The 24,523-nt window shown below is 42.0% G+C and overlaps 1 protein-coding gene and 1 long non-coding RNA gene across 5 annotated transcripts in view; one reads left to right on the top strand and one right to left on the bottom strand.

The window, feature by feature from the left end:
- Positions 1–204: 204 nt before the first annotated feature.
- LOC120395224 lies at positions 205–10,323 on the bottom strand. Its single transcript, XR_005592533.1, has 3 exons — positions 9,931–10,323; positions 926–1,305; positions 205–318 (listed from the first exon to the last, which is right to left on the bottom strand). It is a non-coding gene; the product is annotated as an uncharacterized LOC120395224 (long non-coding RNA).
- A 245-nt stretch (positions 10,324–10,568) lies between these two features.
- CWF19L2 (CWF19 like cell cycle control factor 2) overlaps positions 10,569–24,523 on the top strand; it is a 156,731-nt gene continuing 142,776 nt past the window's right edge. For 2 of the 4 annotated variants that reach the window (XM_039493084.1, XM_039493108.1), the window contains exon 1: positions 10,569–10,794. In XM_039493084.1, coding sequence (XP_039349018.1) covers positions 10,708–10,794 — 87 coding nt within the window. In that variant the 5' untranslated portion in view covers positions 10,569–10,707. The remainder of the gene's footprint in view (positions 10,795–24,523) is intronic. The other 2 variants (XM_039493092.1, XM_039493101.1) reach the window with 2 other exon arrangements.

The following is a 24,523-nucleotide window of genomic DNA, read 5'->3' as shown; positions in this document are numbered from 1 at the left end:
CATCTTAAAATAAGGGATAAAAAGCTCTTTTAATTATTGGATCTGGCCCCGGTCCCAATTAGATTGGATAAACTAGGTTCCACTGTAAGTATAAAGTGCATTAAAAAATAAACCACAAGAGGGGGAGGTTGCATGCATTGAATAAGCGACACTGGTACTTTCAGTAAAATTTAATTAATAGTTAACATATATTTTTATTTTTTTCACAAACTGTAAAAACCAAAGATTATCTGCAAAAACACAAATTCTGCATTTTTCCGTTGAAAACAGATTTCTAGGATCCCTGTTCAGTTCTGTATTGTTTTAGAAGTCCCAATCCTAAAAGGGAAGACAAGACTCAGCATCATATATCTCTAAGGAAAAATCAAGCAGTGTAGAGATGCTGGCCGGGGCTTGACCCTCTCCGGGGCAGAGAGGAGCCACACCAGCTCACTGCACATTGCTGAGGTTTGGGGAATTAGTCTGGCAGCGGGAGTCTTTCCTGGTGGCCCTTGCGGTAACTGGAATAAGCACCGTAAGCCCAGGCCCTGGGTCAGGGCGGGGCAGCAATGAGTCCAGTGCTCAGGCCCTCAGGCAGGGCTGAGCAGTAACAGTACATATAGTAGCAAGTCCAGGCCCTAGGTCAGGGCGGGGCAATATCGAGACAGGAGCTCAGGCCCGCAGGTGGGACTGAGCAACAACTGTAGGCCCAAGCCTCCAAGGCCTGGGGGAGGGGGAGACTGTCACCAACTCGTGGGTGGCAGGCAGGACGCAGGCCCTCCCACTCCACTGCATCCCAGCCCGGGGCCATAGCAGCGGCAGAAGACCCGCTGCTGTGTCAGTGGGGATCCTGTCTGCAATACACTGACATGGGCTCTGGCAGTGCTGCAGCCAGACTAGGGTCAGCTGCCCCTGGGCTACTTCCAGACTCCCCCTCGGGTCATACCTGGGTCAGGGTGTTTTTTCTCCGGGGGGTCCAGCACCATGGGTTCCTCAGGATAGTGGGCAAGCAGCAGGCCCGGGAACTCCTCTGGGTAGCGAGCACATGGAAGGTCCAGCACCTCCTCTGCATAGCAGGTGCAGGGCAGGTCCAGTCAGTCCTGGCGTGTACCTGGGTCCGCGGGGGTTTCCCTGTCATGAGCTAGGCTGGAGGCGTCTGGCCTTTCCGGTGGCTGGGGCCCTACTGAGCTCTGAAGGCAAGCCTTTATACTTCTGGGTCACCGCCTGACTTTCTGAGGGGCGGGCTCAGAGCTCCCTAGCTCCGCCCACTGCAGCTTCTGGATGGGCTCGTCCCGCTCTAGGGCGGCGGGGAGCCACACCACCTCACTACAAGCAGAAAAATGAATAAACATGGGGTGGGATGGTAGGGGGAAATCTGGCTTTCTTTATGTATCATGAAGAAACAGATATAGGACTCAAACCCTGTTAATTTCTTATTTACTTTGCAATTTACCATCAATGCAATGCATCCTCCCTTTTCATGAATAATGTTCACCCCTTCCCTCTACTGAAGTATCTTGAGCAGTGTATGTGTGTGTTGTTTGAACTGTTAACTCTTTGGGACAGGGACATGTCCGAGCTATGTGTTTAGACACTTCTGAAAATCTTGTCCACAGTATTTTGATTTTGAAATAATGTAAAGGAGCCTAATTCTCAGAGTGGGTGCCCAGCACTTACAAAAATCAGGCCCTTTTAAGATGTCTCAATTGGTCACCCAACATCACCAGGTATTTTTTAATGTGTTGGCTGGTAAACATGTTTGCTGCTGTTTCAATTGTCCTTAATCGCAGAGATTACACACACACACTCTAGAGCACTCTGAGGCTTCTAATTTACATTTTATTATTTTTAAAGACTTTTGCCATTTCTCCCCACCACAATTCCTCCTTACCCTCTCATAGCCCTGCATCGCATCGGTCACCATTCTAGTGAAAGACTGATGGAATTTTTTTTAATGCTCATCATTGCCTCTCAACAGAACAATCCAGAATAACAGGACGTAGTTGGTCTGAGCTTAATTTTATGGCTCCTTGCCACCCCTGAAATTTGTCTCAAGTGAAATTACTACAAAGATGTTGGGAAACTGCCACCCACATTCAAAGCATCTGAAATTGTTCCAAATCCTCCAACCAGTCTCTAGCGTTGTTGATTCAACCAGAGAAGCAAATTCTAGAGCACAGGGCACTTTACTAAAAACACCCTGCCAGCAGCCATTCAAATCTAGGGACATTAAGCAATAATGCCTCAACTCTCACAAGAGTAACAAGACTCTTTATGTAAATGGAACCCAAATCATATAGGGTTGTATAGGTCAATATATCAGATTGCACCTGGAAGCACGTATTTACCCTGGAGAGCTGGCGTAATATGCTCCCTGAGTAAGCATACTGAAAAGATTGCAGCTATGATGCACTCTGCTTTGGTTGAAGATACACACCTCCAGAAGGGTCAGTATAGCCTGTGGCTAGGTGTGCTCTTGGATTTTTCACTGACACAGAGCTCTCCCATAGCAGCAGCTGTACCATTTCCAGTTGGCTAAGAGACTCCATCCATAGTTATTCAGACCTTCATCACCTTGTGGCTGGACTACAGCAGTGCAATATATGTGGGCATTTAGCTTTCAGCACTTAGGCAATTCTAGCTAGTAAAGAATGCTGTACCACACAGGAGGATACAGTGTGTCTCCTTAACAAAAGAGGTTACTGAAAACACATCAAATCTGTCCTCCACTCTCTATCCTGACTTCCCATCGACTAAATCCAAGTTCAAGATCTCATCCTTATCTTCAAGACACCCTGGACCTGGGCCATTGAGCATCTAAAAGAATGACTAAAGCTTTGGGGCAAAGACAGGTCCATAAGTCTACTCCACTAGCATAATGGAGCTGAATACAATAAGGGCAAAGCTTGTCAGTGCGGCGGTTGATCTACAACTATGGTAGCCTAAATCAGTCCATTCTCTGCAGTGATATCACATACACATTGAGAATGAGGGGTGATAGAATAGAGATTCACAGAACCATACACAAAAGCTGGAACTCCCTCAAATATGGGTAATTCTTAGGTCCATGTTTAAGAAAACATCTCCTTAAATTGACATTCTTTAACTATCACCATGTCTCTAACCTTCCTTTTTGGGCCAGTATCCTTAGGAGGGTAGTAAAGCAATTTTGGTGTAATCTAAGGTCCAATGCTTTTCTTGACCCCCTTTGAGCTGATTCTCAGCCAGAGTATGGCATGGAGAGTATACTAGCTTAATTGGAAAATGATCTCCTGGGAATGGACAGCTGTCAATTATCCATGCTTATTATCTTTTTGTGTCAGCAGCCTTTATTAATCTTGATCTTGAGAATTTATTGGCTTGCTTGGGAAATGGAATTAATTGATTTAATGGAAATAGTTCTGTCCTTTCTTTTTAGCACACTGTCCTTCAACAGAAAAGCATTAAATACAGTAGCCAACAGTAGACTTAATGCTGCTCCCTCTTCCGCCTGTTTTATTTTAGCAGGCCCAAAGGACATGGTACCAACTTGCAGGTTATAGCTCTTAACATATCCAGAATCATAGTGAGAGACTCTAGCTGAAACTTGACAATGACCAGAAGAGACATCGCATTTGTCCCTGCCTGATCTGGATCTGCTTTCAGTGTAGGTCAATACATAGAGTTAATCGAAAACTCCTCACACAATACAATCCTCTTTCTAATTCGGTGGCTGTCCATACCACCTGAAACTCATGCTGGGGGACTATATAATTACTATCACCTGCTTGCCAGAAGGTGGGCCTGAGGATGATTTGTGCTTGCAAAATGAGATGAGCTGATTTTCTATTTGTGATATAAGCTAAGTAAAAATGTTACAACCTCTAAAGGGTTTGCTGTCAAGGATTGTGACAAGGGCAAAGTCGCAGGCCTTAAGAACATTGCTTCAGTAGTATTTTAACCCACAACTAGGCCAGGTGTTGAGATCCCATGACTATAAATCAAATTATACCTTCCTTTTAACTCATTGTTAAATTAAAACATTAAAAAAACACTTTCCTAAATTAGGTAAGTGAAGCTGGAGGGGGAGAAGACCTTATGATGTTCCACCAAGAGGAAAAAGCATGGAAATTCCACATCGTGGTTACATTCAGATTTCTAACAGTTTCTTCAATGATCATTTTTCACTCAGAGAAAGGAAATGTGTACCCCAAACATTCTGGAAGTTTCCAGGCATGCATGTCCTCTCATGATTTTCTGGCTTTTTTCCCCCTCCCCCTTCCCACTGTAGTGGGAGAGCTTCATATGATGCTTCCACACAGCTACGTCTATATATGAATCCTGCAGTGGCTCCAGTTGGATCTCCTCTTCTGCTTATGCCTGAAACACATGAATGAGGAGAGCACAGCACCAACTGGAAGTCCTGCAGGACCCACAAAGAGACCTGGAAGCATGAAGATAGTTCTCACATCCCAAGGATGAAGAAGCTAGTTGGTAGAAGACCAGGGATCTGAAGCACTCTTAACTCACTGTATAGTAATGAAACTCTAGACAATGTTGCATAACATACAAATGCTACTCCTGACAGAATACTGCCTGGGTGCGGAAGTTATATGGTCCGCAGTTTTCTGTGCCCCCCACACAGAAAAATGCAGAAGAAATCTGCGGGAGATACGTGCCTCTTCCCCAGCAGCCCAAGTGGGGTGTCTGTTTCAGTGTGCCTGGAGCAGCAGTCGGAGACACAAATCACTGTGGGGAGGCGGTGGCTGGGCATGCATGCCTGCATGAGGGATGTTAATCACTGTCAGGGGGCAGAGCTGGGTGTGCATGAATGCGAACAAGCAAGAGAGACTGTCCTTCTCGCTTGCTACTGCAGAGCACCTGGCGTGGAGGGGTAGGGCTTTGGGTTGTTAAGCATGAGGCAGGCTCTGACTGTCCCCTGAGGCAGAAATGTAGCTATGTTCCTTCATTGCAATGAAGCAAGCTGCTGTTTTGCCAGGGTTGGAAATGCAATCAGCCAGTGCTATTCCTTAAATTGCCCGGAGGCTCATTTTATAGCAGATAACAGATTGAAACAAAATTCAGTCAGTTTTTGCTTGAGAGAGGATAAGGTGTGGAAGAATAAGAATCTGTTCTGTGCAGTCCTACAAAACTTTTTCAATGTTTGAAATAAAACACTGTTCTTGATGTGAAAAAAAATCATTATTAATGGCACTATTGATAGTTAATTGATTTCATTCTCTGAGGCAGAAATGTAGCAGCCTGCTTACATAGTAACATTGTTAATATTTCTGTTGTTAGTTATCTGTTCCCATTCTCAGTCAATTCCCCCAAGAGCATAAAACCTGTAAAAGTTTTAAGGCTCCTTTACATTGCCAAAGTGAAGTAAAGGAGACTTATAAATGACAGTAATAGAATCCCCAGCTAGGAAGATCTGTGTTTCCTCACTTTTTTCCTGTGCAAAAGTGGCACAATGGGGCTAGATTACAGCTCATGATTTATTTTACTTACCCATTTAAAAAAAAAAAGACTGACGACAAATAAAGCATTTTTCAAGCAGTCAAAATGTCAGGACAATCAGAACCAAGCACTTCCCAAAGTATCCAGCCAGGTCCAGATGAAGTTACCCATGTCACACAAAAATATTAGCAGCCACTGATGCAAGTACCTGCTGTCATATGCACCTCTGGATCTTATATAGTCTCTGTGCAGAAAATATTGAGAAGAAGCAATTTCCCTGGAAACAAAGTGATTTTTATTATGGCAAGTCACAGGGGCCAACAGCTGAACTACGTGGCTAGTCTCAATTTCTTACACATAAGAGCAAAAGAGATGAAGGCTAAGAAGAGAGTGACTGACCATGATGGGGCACTGAAAATCACAACCATCTGCTAGGGATAGTGTCATAACTATAAAGGGAAGGGAACAGCCCTCCTGTGTACAATACTATAAAATCCCTCATGGCCAGAGACACCAAAATCCTTTTACCTGTAAAGGGTTAAGAAGCTCAGAAAACCTGGCTGACACCTGACCCAAAGGACCAATAAGGGGACAAGATACTTTTAAATCTTGGTGAGGGGAAGTCTTTTGTTTGTGCTCTTTGTTTTAGGGGTTGTTTGCTCTTGGGACTAATTGGGACCAGACATCAGTCCAGGCTCTCCAAATCTTTCTGAACCAGTCTCTCATATTTCAAACTTGTAAGTAAGGCAAGGCCTGTTAGTTTTATTTTTGTTTTCTCAACTTGTAAATGTTCCTTTTTGCTGAGAGGATTTACCTCTGTTTGCTGTAACTTTGAACCTAAGGCTAGAGGGGATTCCTCTGGGCTATATGAATCTGATTACCCTGTAAAGTATTTTCCATCCTGATTTTACAGAGATGATTTTTGCCTTTCTTTCTTTAATTAAAAGCTTTCTTTTTAAGAACCTGATTGATTTTTCCTTGTTTTAAGATCCAAGAGGATTGGATCTGGACTCACCAGGAATTGGTGGGGGAATGGAGGGGGGAATGGTTAAATTCTCCTTGTGTTAAGATCCAAGGGGTTGGATCGGTGTTCACCAGGAACTTGGTGAAAAAGCCTCTCAAGGCTATCCAGGGAGGGGAAGGTTTTTTGGGGAAAAAGGGTGTTCCAGACACTGAGGAATCTGGATGGTGGCAGCGAACCCAGATCTAAGCTGGTAGTTAAGCTTAGAAGTGTTTATGCAGATCCCCACATCTGTACCCTAAAGTTCAGAGTGGGAAAGGAACCTTGACAGATAGGAATAAAGAGACAATTATTATATGTTCCCCTACCCAATGTTGTTCATAGTTTTCAGGTCTTGAAAAGAAACAAAACATTCAAACCTCCTTAATAAGTTAATTAAGCAAATTATCACTTACATGATTCAGTACCATCTACACTTATATGGGCTCCTCAAAAAACCTTTATTTGTAACATATTAGTCCAAAACTGTAACTAGAGAACTGTCTACCTGAAAACCCTGGATTCAAATAACCTAGAACTTATGGGGAAAAAATTGATCTGTTTTTTAAAATTGTGGCTCTGCTCCATCTAACTGTAACTGAAGATACCATTTGTCTGCTAACTAGCTGAGCACATTAACCAAACAACTATTGCCTAGAGGCAGAAAACACGTGGTCTGATACTGAATATGGAGGAACGGATTAATCATCCTTTGATCTCCAGGAGTCTCTTCATTCATTTTCATTGTAAACTGAATTTACAATGTAGGCTGTCAATATTATTAATATTGTACTACATTAACCCTTTTATTGCTGAAGTTAGATGCCATTGTCCGTCTTTTTGATTTTACAGAGGTAAAAATGTCTTGTTTCTTGATTCAAGCCTCCATAATGAACTGAGGCATGGCTATCTAATAAATAACATGGGTGCTGCTGCTCCATTGTCACGGTACAAGGTATTTTTTGTGGCACTGACTTAGTAAAACTTTTATAAAAGAAAAATACCCTCTAATTATATCATCCTTTGCTTTTTTCTATAATTTCTCATGGGACTGACTTTTTATTTCTTTCACTGAATCACAGGACATTCCCATACCAATCTGAACTACCATTTTCTCCCAGCAACACAAGTAGCAACCTGAGAAATGGATTGTTTTAGAAATGAACAGAAGACTAGGAACTGAATTAGATTTAGTCTACTTTGGCCTCTGCACACCTCAACTCACACACTCACACCTCATTGGCTGTGACCTTTCTTCTGCGTGAGTGCTTCAGAAGCCATTGTTGAGTCAGATCTAGAACTCACAAAGCAACAAGCAGGATATGTCCAGCTTCCTTGTAATTGTGACCAACACATTTCATATTCTCAGAGCAAAGTGCACATTTTTCTTGTGAAATTTTGCTTTCTGCTTAAGGTGAATTGTACAGAATCACACTCAGTGGAAAGAATTTTTCCCCTGACTTTTTGACAATTTTCTTTTCTATGGAAAATTTCACACAGAGCACTAAAGGAAAGTGGGGAACACAAGCAGTACAGACCTTTATAAAATCAGTCACCACTGACCATGCAGCTTCTCTTAGGGACAGTGTTAAATGGAAAATGGTAACTCACTCTGCAAAGGTTATTGTCTCACTGTTGGAGTACAAGTTTGGGTAGACCATATTCTATTATTAGCACAGTTGATTTCTGAAGTCAGAGTGAGAGTGTAGAAGAGGGGATGGCCAACTAGCCATTAAAGGTGACTTGCAAAGGATTTTAGAATAATTTTGCTTGTGCCCTTTTCTGCTCCTTTATGTTATAAAGCAGGCCTGCAGGCAATGTTCCCTCTAATTTTTCCCAACCATGTGCAGAATTAATTTTGTTATGTGCACCAATATGGAGGTGATGTGGGACTTATGGTCCTGGTACAATACTTGTTACATAAGTGGCATATTGGACCTGGCACATGCTGTTGTCTAACTGCCACGTATAAAAGCCTCAGCAAACTTCCTAAACAGTTTCTTTCATCCTGCCCAGACCCATCCTAGGCAGTCGGCAACTAGCCAGCAGCAGTCGTGTTCCAGCACAGAAACATTGCAACACATCAACTGGATGTGAAGGGAAAAGAAATTGATTAGAATCATGAACTCAGGCCCCAAACCTGAAAGTGGATCCATACCAGTTGAACTCTGTGCCCGTGTGGAGCTGCACTGACCTCAATGTGGCACTGTGCAGTGAAGGAGCCTGTCTGGGCAGAAAGTAGTAAACCACATCATTTTTTTTTTTTTTTACTACTTTCTCAAAATATCCATTTTAGTTGCCCACCTTGAAAGAAGACTGCCATAAATAAACTGGTTTGTTCATCTATACCTCATAAACTATAGTTTGGGGATACTTATAATCATTTCTAGTTCTTTAGACTTCAAAGTGCTTTACAAGGGAAAGTGAGTTTCATTCATCTCTTATGCTAAATAAACTGAGAAACAGAAGTTAAGTAGCTTGCCTGTGGCCCTAATTGATAGGCTTGTCTACATTACCCACCGGATCGACGGGCAGTCATCGATCCAGAGGGGGTCGATTTATCGCCTCTAAATCGACCGCCAAGTGCTCTCCCATTGACTCTGGTACTCCAGTGTGAGAGGCACAGGAGGAGTTGATGGGAGAGCGTCAGCTGTTGACTTATCACAGTGAAGGTAATAATTGGAGATATACCAATCTCCTAGAACTGGAAGGGACCTTGAAAGGTCATTGAGTCCAGCCCCCTGCCTTCACTAGCTGGACCAATTTTTGCCCCAGATCCCTAAGTGGCCCCCTCAAGGATTGAACTCACAACCCTGGGTTTAGCAGGCCAATGCTCACCACAGTAAGTAGATCTAAGTATGTCGACTTCAGTTACGTTATTCACATAGCTGAAGTTGTATAACTTAGATTGATCCCCAGGCCTTAGTGGCAGAGCTAAGAAAAGAATCCAGGTCTCTTGACTCCCAGGCCAGCATTCTATCCACAGGATCATGCTGCCATGTGGGAGTGATGGGGTGAAGCTGACTGTAAAGGAAAAACATTTACCAATGAAGTCATGTTGCTATGTAGTCTTTCATTAGATTTACAGACAAACTTCACCCATTCTTAGATTTGAAGCCACAAATGTAAACATTTCCAGAAACAATTTGCTATTCTTCACTCATTTTGTTAAATTATTTTCTTCTAAATCACATTCATGAATTAAAAAGGTGAGAACAGGGATATCTGGAAAACTAAATCATTAACAAATCTGGATTCTCAGCATATCAATTCTTCAGTACATTTTTTTACATTCTTCACAGCATGATGCCTAACATTTAAGTGGCTGGCACCCACATCCAAAAGCTCTTACTTTATTGTAATAAAGTGCAAAAAAGGTAATTCATTAAATGACATTACTCTGACATTTTCCTAATAGTTTGTGGAAAGATCCTTGTGGGAGTCTGGTAGCTGGCATGGGGTTCGGTTTGATCTGCTCTGGGGGAACTTGTCATTCTAGATGTTTAACTGACCTGTTCTTGGAGCTGGTAGCAAAGTTGGGGTTTCAGGAAACATAAACTGTGGTATCTATTAAGCCACCACCAAAGCAAAACTCGGAAATTATGGCAAATGACCGAAGGCGATTAAAACTCCAACGCTCCGGAAATCTCTGTCCTAGGTCATTTCACGCGTGTGCACTGTGGCACCACTGGGATCACAACGCATTTCCGAGTGGGCCGTTCAAAGTGTTTTTGAACTGAACTGTGAGCGGGGTGCACGGAGATTGGGAAGAGCGGGTGTGACCCCCAAGGGACGGGCTGGACTAGCTCAACATCCAACCCACAGACCAGCAGGGGAAACACGGGCCCGCCGGTGATCGGAAACAAACCGTTTGCCACGGAAAGCGGCGAGAGGCAGGGGGCAGCCCCGTGTGGGCCCCCGCCCCAGGCGATGCCATGCGAGCGAGAGCGGCCGGTGGGGCGGAGCTGCTGGGGGCTGGGCTCGGGGGCTTTGCTGGCGGTTCCCGGGGTGAGCCCCAGCAGCGCCTCCCGCTCCCGCCGCCTCCGCTCACTTTCAACCCCCCCACTCGACGCCATGGCCAGGAGCTGCCGTAAAGTGAGGCCGGGGCCGGCTCGCAGTGCGGCTGCTTCACTGCACAGGGCCACAGTGAGGTCCCGGTGTCAGGCCGCGGGCGGCAAACCCGGGCACTCCCCGGCCAGCGGACCCCGTCGGCTACTCACTTTACGGCATTTTCCGCGAGCGCCGCACTGCGAGCCGGCCGCGGCGTCACTTTCCGGCAGCGCCTGGCCATGGCGTCCGGGGGGTTTGAGAGTGAGCGGAGCCTGGAGGCGCGGAAGGAGCAGAGGCGGCGGGAGCGGGAGGCGCTGCTGGTGCAGGTGAGAGCCCGGCCGCCCCTCCGCTGCCTCCTCTCGCAGCCCCCGGCCTCAGCCCGCCCCGCCTCTCCGCCATCCCACGGCCAGGGAGAAGCCTCCTGGCCTCCAGCCCGGCTCCCTGCCCGCCTCCCGACCCCGGAGTCCCTCTTTCCCCTCTCGCCCCGTTTGACCGTCCGGAGTCTCCCCGAGCCAGCGCTGTACACAGGCCGGGCACCTAGTGCCAGGAGACCGGCGGGACCTCCACCCGTAGAGGTGTTTAAGGTCAGGCTTGACAAAGCCCTGGCTGGGATGATTCAGTTGGGTTTGGTCCTGCTTTGAGCAGGGGGTTGGACTAGATACCTCCTGAGGTCTCTCCCAACTCTGATCTTCTAAAGGGCTGCCCATAGGATTCAGGGGGCCTGGGGTCTTCGGCAGGGACTTCGGCAGCAGGTCCCAGGGCAGAAGAACTCCCTGCCGCCAAATTGCTGCCGAAGACCCAGCACTTTGGTGGCGGGTCCCGGGGCGGAAGGACCCCCTGCCACTGAATTGCTGCTGAAGACCTAGAGCGGAAGAAGCTCCGGGGGCCCAGGCCCCGTGAGAGTTTTCCAGGGCCCCCGGAGTGAGTGACGTACCCTGCTCCAGGGCCCTGAAAAACTCTCGTGGGGTCCCTGCAGGGCCTGGGGCAAATTGCCCCACTTGTCCCCCCCCCCCCGGGGCGGCCCTGATCTTCTATGATTCTAGATCCTCTTGGCAGTTGTCACACACTTACATTGGTGTAGTCCAGGGGTAGGCAACCCATGGCACGTGTGCTGAAGGTGGCACGCGAGCTGATTTTAAGTGGCACTCACACTGTCCTGGCCACCGGTCCAGGGGGTCTCTGCATTTTAATTTAATTTTAAATTAAGCTTCTTAAACATTTTAAAAACCTTATTTACTTTACATACAACAATTTATTTATATATTATACTTATCGAAAGAGACCTTCTAAAAACATTAAAATATATTACTGGCACACAAAGCCTTAAATTAGAGTGAATAAATGAAGACTCGGCACACCACTTCTGAGAGGTTGCCACCCCCTGGTGTAGTCCCTCAGAAGCCCCTGAGTATTTCATTGTTACTTACATTGCCAGGGCCCCATTGTGCTCCCCAGCATACAAACACAGAGCAAAACACAGTTCAGACAGCAGGATCTACATGCAGAAGTCACTTCACCCACAAGTGAAATGCAGCCATCTCTGGAGTGAGGCCTGGCAGCTGTTTTTAACAGTGTATCAGGGAAGTTTAGGACAGGAAGGAAAAGTTAACTTAGCCTTTTAGAACTTGGAGAGGGAGAATGTAGTTAGCCCTGGTGTCATGGGCAAGTTGCACTTTGAGTAATGCCCTGCTTATGCAATGCAATAAAGTCCTGGTTTGAAGAAGGTATTGAAAACTTGCTAGTCAGAGGATTAAGCTTGTTAGCCCAAGGCCAAATCAAATAATATATGGTCACCTAGCCATGAGATTGAGAAGCAACACACCATTGTGAACATTAACCCTGGGAAAGAGAACAGTGTAGGTATCCCTACAAGTGTGTTGTCCCTGGATCTAGTTGCTGCATATTTTATATTGGCCTCATAACTGTACGACTCACCTGTCTCATAAATTTGAAGTCCTCTTCGACCATTTATTTGGTGGACCTCTGTGTTGTCATTTCCTGTGCTTGCCCCTGAAGCAGTAGCATGAAATTGTCATGGTGGTTATCAGTTTCATAAATGTCTGGGCTTTTGAATAACAGCAATGAAACTGGTCAGTCTTGTCAAGTTCACTGGATTTGTGAAAGCTTTGAGCAACAGCAGAGGCACTGAATCTGTCTGCAGAGGGTTACTTAGATCAGTGGCTCTCAACCTTTCCAGACTACTGCACCCCTTTCAGGAGTGTGATTTGTCTTGCGTAGCCCCAAATTTCACCTCACTTAAAAACGACTTGCTTACAAAATCAGATATAAAAATACAAAAGTGTCACAGCATTTTTTTATTGAAACATTATTACTGAAACATTGCTTACTTTCTCATTTTTACCACATATTTATAAAACAAATCAATTGGAATATAAATATTGTACTTATATTTCAGTGTATAGTATATAGAGTAGGATAAACAAGTAATTCTCCCTGAAATTTTAGTTCGTACTGATTGCACTAGCACTTTTTATGTAGTCTGTTGTAAAAGTAGGCAAATATCTAGATGATTTGGTGTACCTCTGGGAAGACCACTGGATACCCCAGGGGTACATGTACTCCTGGTTGAGAACCACTTAGACCTTGGCTACACTTGAGAGTTACAGCGCTGGTGGTGGCTTCACAGCGCTGTATCTCGCTCCCGTCCACACTGGCAAGGCACATACAGCGCTGTATCTCCCTGGCTACAGCGCTGCATGTACTGCACCTCGATGAGAGGAATAAAGAGAATAGCGCTGGTGCTGCAGCGCTTGGGTGCCAGTGTAAACAAGGAATAATCTTACTACGCTGTAACTGACCTCCGGAAGCTTCCCATAATGCTTTTAAGTAAAGATTACGCTCCTTGTTTTGTTGTGAACTCCGGGCTCCTGAAGCTGCTTATCAAAAAAACAAACACAGCTACCGTTTGCTGTGAATGAGCTCCCTTTGGAATGCCCACAGCTAGTGTTTGCTTGAAGAGAGGGGGCTTGAGGAGAGAAGCAGCACTGCGTGCGGGGGGTGGGGAGGGGGTCCGTTTCGGGGAGGCTGCTTATCTGGTGCTTTCAGTGAGCGAGAGAGGGGTGGAAGAAGGGGTCGGAACTTGCAGCTGCTGACAGAGTGTCGGCTCCAAAAATCCACTCTCTCTCCCCCCCAGGCTCCCTGTCGCACTCCACCCCTCCCTTTTGAAAAGCACACTGCAGCCACTTGAACGCTGGGATAGCTGCCCATAATGCACCACTCCCAATGCCGCTGCAAATGTGTCCACGACAGTGCGCTGGTAGCTGTCAGTGTGGCCAGATTGCAGCGCTTTCCCTATTCAGCTGTAGGAAGACAGGGTTAACTCCCAGCGCTGTACAGCTGCAAGTGTAGCCATACCCTATATCTTCACAGTCAGAAGATTATTTTTTGCATCAGTGAAGGCTAGAAACTATGTATTTATTTTTAACTGGAACTTGAAATTGACAGTTTCCCCTTGTAAGTCATCAGGGAAACATCATACTCTCCACCTACAGTTAACAGGACTGGTTGAATTACCTTTTTTTGCACTTTATTACAATAAAGTAAGAACCTTTAAATGTGGATTTCAGCCACTTACATGTTAGGTATCACACTGTGAAGAATTAAAAAAAATATTGCAGAATTGATATGGTGAGAATCCAGGTTTGTTAGTGATTTAGTTTTCCAGTTATTCTTGTTCTTACCTTTTTAATTCATGAATATGATTTAGAAGAAAACAATTTAACAAAATGAGTGAAAGAATAGCAAATTGTATTCTGGAAATGTTTACGTTTGTTGCTTCAAATCCAAGAATGGGTGAAGTTTGTGTGTAAATCTAATGGAAGAGCATATTGTGAATTAATTCTATAAATTATACTTGAGTAGGTATGAATGTGGTTTAAATCTTGACATCAGGACTGGCATGGTAACAAATGGCACTGAAATAAGAGCCTGCCTTTCCACTGACTTTTAGTAGATGATCTAGAGCCTATAATACTTTGAGGTATATATCCAAATAAGTTGTATATACAAATATCTTTACTATGTATTTATTTATAGCTTGCTGGTATTAGAGAATATATTGGCTCAGAATTTTTTCTTGCATGAAATCAAATTCCATTTTATAATATTTTTTTTTAAAGTTTTACTAAAATCAAGTGGTACATTACTTAGACATTGTTATAGGTGACTGTAAAAATAACTGTCCCACTAACAATTCAGAACTATGTTCTCTAATATGCTACCCCTTATTACAGTGAAATAAAATAATTGGTCTTTATCTCTTCTGTGCAACTTTTTATAAACTCTCTGTTCAAAGTGCTTGAAGCATCTGTAAATCACAGAAATAACTTGTAACCCATTGTTCGGTTTAGGAAAGCTTTTTAGATTTGCCATAAATGAGTGATATAAGTAAAAGTGCCGATACTTTCACAGATTTTATATATATATATATATATATATAAACACACACGCTCAAAATCTGCTTTGTAAGCCTGAAGCTTGTTCTCTTATATGAACATAGCTGATTGAAGGAAATTCTTTTAGCCCCTCAGACCAAGTCATACGTCTAGCCAAAGTGATTTTGTTTCACTAACATTTGTCTTGAATATGCCTACTATGTTTGAGAATCCTGCAAATTGAAAAGAACATAGATTTTTGAAATATTTTGTATATTCAGAGTGAATAACTTTATCTGTCACTTACTAGTGCCAGGATTTTACTATCTTGCTCTGCCCAACCACTGCAACACACAACAGAGGTGTTGATCTGTAAAAACAGGAAGCTCACATGTAGGCCATCATTTCCCAATGCATCATCTGTTCTTAGTGTCTGCTTTCTAAACTGTAAGTTGTTTAGTGCAGAGACTTATTTTTATATCTTGTAGAGTGCCATGCACATTGGCAGTGCTTAGCAAATACCCATTTCCCACTGTATATAGACTCCTACTTTTGTTAGCAGCTTTACATAAGATAAGTGGTGGTTCTTACAATTCTCCCATGAAAACATAGTTTACATTTTTTTAACTATAGCTCATATCTTCCCCAGAAATTGGGCATATGGGTCAAAATAAAGTATTTTTTTACTTTCCCTCCTAAATTATTATTTTTAAGGTGATATATAAAACACTATTTCAAATTAAACACTTCCTTGTTGTTTTTTAATACTTGGATTGCAGTCTTCAATGCACTGCAATCTATTTTTAAAAAATCATGTGAATTAAGATTTAACCAATCAAATAGCATCCCTGTGCAGTATGAGAGTTAACTAAGCAATGCTATTGGAGGAGGTATTACTGTGGTGGCATTGCAGAAACATCAGAACAGTAAGACACAGCTGCTGTAGCAGTGAAGAGGCCAACTTTGAAAGTGGGTGGTGAAGAGGTATTTAGGTGGCAGACAGAGAAGAGATGTGTGAGGATTAGATGCTGGTAGTGTCTGTAGGATATTGAGTTTGTACTAGAATCTGTGTGCTACACCAAATAAATAGAACACTTTGAATTTTGTGACTACGGTTCTACCTTTGGGTGTGGTGGTTCATCACAAGAAATCCTTGGTTGTTATGTAGGCCGTGGAAGTCTCTCATATCTATATTCCACCCTTACCCATAGATGTCTGCATTTCAGAAGGTGCTCATCAGCTTTGTTGAACAGTGTTTGCAAAATGTTTTTGAGGTCCCAGGACAAAACTAAATCGAACAATTACTGTTGAATTTTCTTATTTATGGATTGAGATGTATCAGTGTCTTCCTGTGGAAACCATATTCTAATCTTTTGACTTCAGTACTGTGTGCTATGTTGTATTATACAATGTTTGTGAAAAGTTAATATCAACTTTTTAAAAAATGTCATGAATAAATATAGCAACTAGGTGGAAATTTTAAAAGCACGTATGCAAATTTTCCATAATCCAGAAAAAATCAACACAAAACTCTTGCTTTGTTTTTCTCTACCTCCCTGTAATAATAATAGGCTCTAAATTATTATAATTTACTTTGGTAGAGACAACATTTACTTCTTCCATCAACTGATGACTTAAAGCAGAACCTATGGCTTAGCTGATTCATTGGTGACCTCCTCTGTATTGCTTTTAGGTTTAGACTGTTGACCTTTCATTCATTAGATACATGTTGGCAGAGGTTTTGCTTCTAGTAGGAATGGAAAGAGCTATGAGCAGTTTAATAAATGGAACTCTTATCTGTGTATTAGAATTTGAAACTGGTAGCGGTGTAGCTCCACAGGCATGCTTCCCAAATGTAAATAGGTTGTTTTATTTGTTTTGTACCTTTGAATTTAGATGTATTTTAAAAATGCCTTATTTAAGAATTGCAAGTAATTTAGAAGTTCTTCCTCTTGTTTTCTCCAGCTCAATTATTAAATTTGGTAAGGAAGATATTTAGTCATGTTCAGCACAACACACCTGAGAATAGAGGGGATTCACTATAAATACAGATAATCCTGAAAAGTATACTTTGCATGTCCCTGAACACCAGAGCTTGAGAAATCTATTTGCATGTGGAGAGTAGTTAGCTTCCTTGGGAATTTGCCATCAACTTCCACAGAATCTAAGTGTGTGTGTGTTTTTAAAACAAGAGTCTCTAGCCCACTTGGTTGTAAAGAAAAATCTTCCTAATATGATCTGAATTTGCAAACATAGAACTCTGTTGATCATTTTTTGTCCACCTATGTGGTGCAGTCAAGTGAAAAGTGACTGAAATCTTGTCTGTTTTCATTGCTGCTGTTGATACTCTGGGCAGCACTGAAACTTACAAGAATAATATCAGTTTCATTCTGTTGCAGGTTGGGAAAGCTGTGAACATCAATAGTTAGAGGCACTTGAGCTATTCACTGGGGAGGAGGATTCAAAAGTACTGTAGAAGCAGGCGAGAGGTAGATTTGCTAGCACGCTGAAAGTATACACACCTACTCTATACTAGACTTTTAGCTAATACCTCAACAGCAAAGCTTTTATCCTAAGCAAGACATACCTTCAGAGGGCAAAGGAGGTCACATCCTGTCCTCCTTCTTCATCCTAATGGATTGATACAGAAATTCAGAGTTGAGATTAATGGATTTTCTTGGTCCTATGTTTTTTTCTTTCCCCCTACTCTGTAAGGATGAACTAGCCTTTAGCTATGAAAATCAGCATTTACTTTGAGAAGTTGTCTGTTTACTACATCACCAACTCTATTCAAAGTCCATTAAGCATTTTCTCACATGGAAGCATTGTAATGTATTTGCTGCCATGTCATTGCTTTTTCTAGCATCGTTTCTGAAATGGAATTGATCTCCTTTCTTCATTTTGCTGATATAGAATAAAATCTCTTCCTCAAAATCACAAATGGAAACACTTGTAATTAACCCTCTGATGCCAGGAGATGAGATTTCCTAGTGAAGAATACTAGTACGCAGACTTCAGACTTGTTCACACCAAAGGGCAAATTAGTGTTAAAATAGCATTTGATGAAACAGCTACACATTTTTTATGCTTATTTTAGATCAAGTGATTATCTCCCTTTCCATATCGTACCATTTACCTGTAGGTAGTACTTTAGTTGAGAATGAGTTCCATTTTCCATTCTAATTCCTCTCGTTATGATTTTTTCAAACAAATTCCTATTTGCATGAAACATTTTATGTTTGGTCTCAGCCCACAGGTGAATTTTTAGGAATGTCTGAGCAAAACCGGTAGTCTGTTTTGAGGTATGAATAGTCATAAAAAGATGTCATTGCTATTCCTACTGGAATCTTATGCACCTGTAGCTCCAAAACAGCTGAAGTTGGAAACTTTGAACTTGGTTTATTCAGTGAGGAAAGAAAAACAATCCATATCTGAAGAAAATTAACTTAGTATTTTTAAAGCTATGAACATCTAAAGATGGATTTTTCATCATCTATGTATTAAAATATTTATATTCTTGATGTCCTTAAGCTAGAGTGGTTTAAAATTTTGGGAATGTGCTGACTTGCTTCAGCTTTGACAAATACTGCTTTAAAATCCCAAAGCAAAAGTTAAATGGTGTTACTTTGTAAACAGATTTATTTTAAAAATAACTTCTTACTGTTGTATTTAGAATTGGATCCAAAGCTAATTGAAGTCAATGGGTTTCCACTCAGTTGAGTGGGCAATCATTTGTGGTACTGAGAACATGCTTGTCCCTACCAAGTCCTTGTATCTTCTGAGCTGTTTAGCTTGTTAATAGTAAGGTATTTAAAGCCACTTTGCTAGGTTTATTATTTTTTTTCTTCATTGACCTTGTTCAGCATATTGTTATAATACTTCCATCAAGCATCTGGAGACTGCATCTTTAGCTCCCACTATTATATTTGTATTTAGTATTTGGAATGTCTATCTTTTTTTCTATTACATGATCTTTAATATAATCATGTAATAATGTTTATAATAATGCTTTCTTTTGCACCATCACTTTTTCCATAACCTAACTAATTTTTACTATACAGTTGGTAACAATGAATATCCGTATCCCACTGAAATAAGTTTTTCCTTCTTTTTTTCTGTGCAAGTGATACCCTATGCTTTTCAACTTCGGCAGTATATAAGAGATGCTTCAAGATGAAGGCCAGAATCTTTCAGCACCCATATTTGGTGCCAGATTTTCACCTCCTTTCTTATAATAGTTGGGGGTGGTTGAAATAATAAGGGGATAAGAGGGGAGAAGTTAAACTGACAGTAAGATAAATGAATATTGTAAGTCAGTGGTAGAAGGAGCTAGCTAGATTTGAACTCTGGGATGCTGCAAAATGTGTGATCTGCCATCTGGAGTTTGATTTTAAATAGGTGTAAACAAAAGTGTTAGTTTGTATAAATCTTCTCTGCCACCTGCTACCCTCCCCAAATCCATATTTCTCTTGCTTGATATTTATGATATCCTCATAATGCTAGTTCTCCAGTGGCCCATAGACTCTGCCAGGGTAAAGAGGCATAGACAGTACCTGAATTTCTAATATAAAAGCCATTCAGTAAAACTGCTTCTGTCTTTGGGCTGGTGAGATATGGATGAAAAACTTTCCAGCATTTATTATGAAGAAGTAAAAAGGTCCAAACTAAGTTTTCAAAATAAAAGTTTACTATATACATTTTTGTGTTTTGAAAAGGCAAACAAATATTAAAATATCTTTTCTTTTTCTTCTGCAAGTTCATGTAGGAGGAGCCTGAGTTAGTAGGAATTGTGGTAGAAACTACGCCCTGTAGTCATATGCCAATGAAACATGACGAATATCAATACAGAATACCTCTGTAGGTATATAAACAAGGCCTCATCTGAAATTGCAGTTTTACATGAATATGAAGATGTATGTCTGTGAAATAATGTAAATACCATTTTTACCATGAATTACTTTCATCCTACAGTATAGAATGATGCATTTGGCTTATCTATTTTATTTAGATTTGTATAAAAAATTAAAGTTGTGCTTTCACTCACTATTTTGAAACAAAAAAGATGGTTTCGTGGCTGATGCTTTTTGATTTGGAAAGCTGAAGTCCTTACCAGTAGTCTGACATTGATTCTTATATTTTATATTCATTGAAAAAATAAGTGAAACCTTAAAAAATTAATTTGTAAGAATATGAATGACTGTATTTAGTATACTGTATATGAACTTAAAACAAATTGAAATTTGCACGTTTTTCAAATGAACCTGTCAGTTATTTTTCTTATAAATTTGACTGGCTGTTGGTGCAGTGGTTGATATTTGCTCGAAGATATAATGCCTTGCCATTTATTTTTCACTTGGTTTTATTATGGAGAATTCCAGAAATGAGCATTATATCTGGGATTAAGTGCAAGACAACCACATAGTGTTGTTGGCTCTGCTGCCCCAGAGCAGAGGCAGAACTGTTTGTTACGCTCTCACCCACAGTGATTTGTACACTGTAACACTGAGCATTTTTCTTTATTGTTCTTTCACCAAGTCAAGTCCCCCTTGAAGTGTTGCTGTATCCTTGACTCTCACCTTTGAAAGACGTGAGGTCAGCATCATTAACTCAATATTGGTATATTAAAAAATGTTGGGAGGATAATTTAGCACCCCAAGGTATTTTAACTGCCATCTCAGAGATAATCACCATCTTTTTGAAAAATGCTGTCCTCTTCCTAATAGATGTTCAATTCTAGAATGTTATACGGTGGTTTTCTATTAAATGCTGTCATTTTTGGAAAGACAAGGTGGACCAATGTCTACAGAGTTCCAGACGAGACTAACAGAAGTTAGTCCAGTAAAAGCTATTACCTCTCCTATCTTGTCTCTCTAATATCCTGGGACCAACGGGGTTACACAACAACATCGCAAACAACAATGGAAGATATTGTAATTTTAAAAGTAACTTCTGTAGAATCCTACAGGTTTCCTGCCTCTTAAATTCTGTAGCTCCTTCCCATTGAGCTTTCTGAGGGAACCTCATTGATCTTGCCTACGCTATATATTCCAACCATCACTCTACCCCGGTAGCAGCAATGGGAGCGCTACTGTAGATATGGTGCTGATGCAACTGCCATTTTAATAGCCATGTTGTTTAGATCTGCTCTGAGCAGGATTAGATGACACCATGGTTGAAACTCTGGTAACTGGCCCACACTCATGCATCCACTGCTACCATGGTCATTGAAGCCGTACTGGTGATAGCAACAGCAGGAAACGTTGAAGGGGGTAAAAGACTGATGTAGACCCAGATGTAGTGCTCATGACAATAGCGGAGGAAGGCAGCCTAGTTGGAGATAGAACAGGGGTGGGCAAACTATGGTCCGCGAGCTGTTTTAAGTTGGCCTGCGAGCCGCACCATGTGGCTTGGCCCTGCTCCAGCCGGGGCGCAGGGTTGGGGCCACACCACGTGGCTCGGCCCCACTCCGGCGCTCCAGCTGGGGTGCAGGGTCGGGGGCCGCCTCCACGTAGGAGCCGGAGAAGGGACATGCCACTGCTTCCGGGAGCCACTTGAGGTAAGCGCTTCTTGGAGCCTGCACCCCCTGAGCCTCTCCCCATGCCCCTAGCACATCCCCGATCCCCTTTCTGCTCTCCAAACCCCTCGGTTCCAGCCCAGAGCACCCTCCTACACCCCAAACTCCTCATTCCCAGACCCACCCCAGAGTCTGTACCCACACCCCAACCCCAATTTTGTGAGCATTCATGGCCCGCCATACAATTTCTCTTCCCCAATGTGGCCCTCGGGCCAAAAAGTTTGCCCACTCCTGAGATAGAAGATGGTTAGCAGCTTCAGGGAAATAAGGGAGCAATCACAGGATCCCTTAAAAGCGAAGACCCCCCTTCTGTGTAGCCAAGCATATCTAGCCCAACATCTTGTAGTAATGAGGGTTGGGGCAGCAACTTCTCTTTGAGGTATTCATCGGGGCTGAGGACTTGAGTGGAGGGAGACACTGAAATAGAGTTCCCTGAATTTTATTGTGTGGTGTTTTTTTTCTGATGGGGCTATAAAAAACAAGGTGCTGTAAGTTTTGTGTGGATTTAAAGATCTCATGGCGCCTGCTCCCCTGTCCTTGGCTAAGTGTGCGCTTCTAAATCAATAGTGCTGTTATAATACCTAGCATTTTATAGCTTCTTCCAAATAAGGATTTCAGAGCTCTTTACAGACATTACAGAATTAAACTTCACCTCATCCCTGTGACTGAGGGAATATTATCATCCTATTACAGATAAGGAAACTGAGGCACAGTATGGGTAGGTGTCTTTTGCAGGGTAAGACTGTATGTTGGGCAGCATGGTGTCCAGTTTCCTACCACACAATTGTGGCACTTAGTGGTGCTGTTTGTATCTGTATATTTAAGAATTAATAAAGCACTTTGGGATAAAAGGAGTTAAATGTATCATACTATAGTTAAGAAACTAAAAATGCTGTCACAGTGACAAGACTTAAACTCCTACCATCCTGTGCATTTTATTTGTAAGGGTGAAAGGATAAATTGGTGGATATTTTTGTGGCATTACAAAGAATTAATGAGCCTTAATTTGAAATAAAGTGCTTCAACTGCTTTGGGTTGAGAGATGTGAAACTGTTAGGTTTAGCCTCTATAGTGTAACCTCCCACTTCCTCCCCAACCCAAAGCAGATGTGGGGGGTTTAATTATAAAATACAGAAAGGAAAGAAAAGTAGATTGATGCCAATAAGCTCTGTGTAATTTTAATAGGCAAGTAGAACAGGAGGTCATGGTCTGAAGTTGAGGAAGAAAGTAGTGTAGACAGAGTTTTTTACCCATAGGGATGGCTGAAATAATAGGAGAAAAACTTACACTGACTGTATAAAAAAGTGGATATTGTAATTGAGTGCTAGAGGGAGTTAGGTACATTTTTGGCGATAGAAAGGATCAGATGTTACAGCTATTAGCTTGCTTGCTTGGTGTTAAATTGATGATATGGGCCACAATGTAGTTCCTAAAACTCCCTAGGCTCCTGTGTCTTTTCATTTGATGTGACTATTGATGGTTCTTTGGCCAAGATATGAAATTTAAAACAAACCTTACCTCCTGTTTGATCATGTCTTTTCTTTATAATAGTATACTGATCTTCTTACCTATCCCATTTCATCTAATATTCAGGGGATCACAGTAATGGTCACTGGGCTATACATTTCTAGTCCAGATACTTTTGCCAAAGTTAAGATCAATCTGTTGTGAAGGATGTGTGTAATCTTAACTTCATTTCACTTAATGCATGTTTAAATAGATTTTTATGATCTGAACAAAATAGTATTTTTATTACGTAAACTATGTTTTATATTCATATGTCTTTGACTATTCATAATGTTCCTGGACCCTTTCATCTAAATGAAACCGTGTTAACCAGTGTCTGCTCCTCCCTGCAGTGAGGTAGCTCTTGGCTGGGAGACCTGGCAGGTTATGGCAGATTTCCTGTCATAGTGGGGGGATGAGAAGCAGGGAAAAGGCTGGTTTGCATGAGGGAGGTGGAAAGGTTCCTGTTTTGGGGAAGTAATAAGGATGAGAGGTGATAAACACTGCTTTTTGGGGGTGGGAGGAGGGCAGAGACCCTGCCACTGTGAAAAGAGGTAAGAAATTGGGGCAGGACCAGGGAGAATTAGAAAGAAGGAATGGAATTCTTCACTTTCTTGGGTGAAGAGACCAAGGGACGGGTGTGTGGAAAAAACTACTGGAAATGAGTAAGCAGTGGGTGGTGGAGGGACCCAGATTAAGAGAGAAAAAAGGTGTAGGTGAAGTTGAGATTTAAATCAGAGGAATAGATGGAGCAATTGTAGAGGGTGATTAACAGCAAAATAGGAATCAGGAATACAGAGCAAAGGAGAAGAGTGGAAGAAAGCAATTAATAAAGGAGAAAGGAAAAAATGTGGACGTGCTAGAAACGATAGGAAATAGGTTAAAGAGGAGGCAGAGGGTGGGATAGAGAGAAGTGAAATATAAGTAAAAAAGTGAAACATACTTTTTTTTAAAGTAGCTTGAAGAAGGGAGAGATGAAAGGAGTAAAAATGAGTGACTGGCCATGGCTTTGCTGCTTGATTTCCTTGGGAGTCTTTGATGAAAGCAACCAGTTCCTAATGCATCATACACATGTCACCACAAGATGGATTCGTTTTCTAAATAGCCTCTAGTTGAGGGACTTTGTCAAAAGCTCACCTAAATTATATAAACTAGTTCTCTTTAAATATCCTATAGACATGTTTACTCCATAATAATGTCTAAGGAGAAGACAGTAGGAATCTAGATTTTTTAAGCTACCTATATATTTTCAGTTGAAATGCATACTTTCGCCTTTTCATGTTCTCTGTATGTATAAATATCTTCTGTCTGTGTGTTCCAGTCTATGCACCCGAAGAAGTGAGCTGTAGCCCACGAAAGCTTATGCTGAAATAAATGTGTTAGTCTCTAAGGTGCCACAAGTACTCCTGTTCTTTTTGTGGATAGAGACTAACACAGCTGCTACTCTGAAACCATTCAATTACAGTGTTTCTTATTTTGTATTTTTGATGGAAATTGGCTGTTTGGTGTAAAAGTGGGCATCTCTCTTTAGCGACCACTGGTGCACTGATGTTTAGGAAGAAATACCCAATGATAAATCAG

This window comes from Mauremys reevesii, linkage group 1 (assembly GCF_016161935.1).
Source record: "Mauremys reevesii isolate NIE-2019 linkage group 1, ASM1616193v1, whole genome shotgun sequence".
Classification (NCBI taxonomy): Eukaryota; Metazoa; Chordata; order Testudines; family Geoemydidae; genus Mauremys; species Mauremys reevesii.
This window is presented reverse-complemented; position numbering and strand designations above follow the sequence as displayed.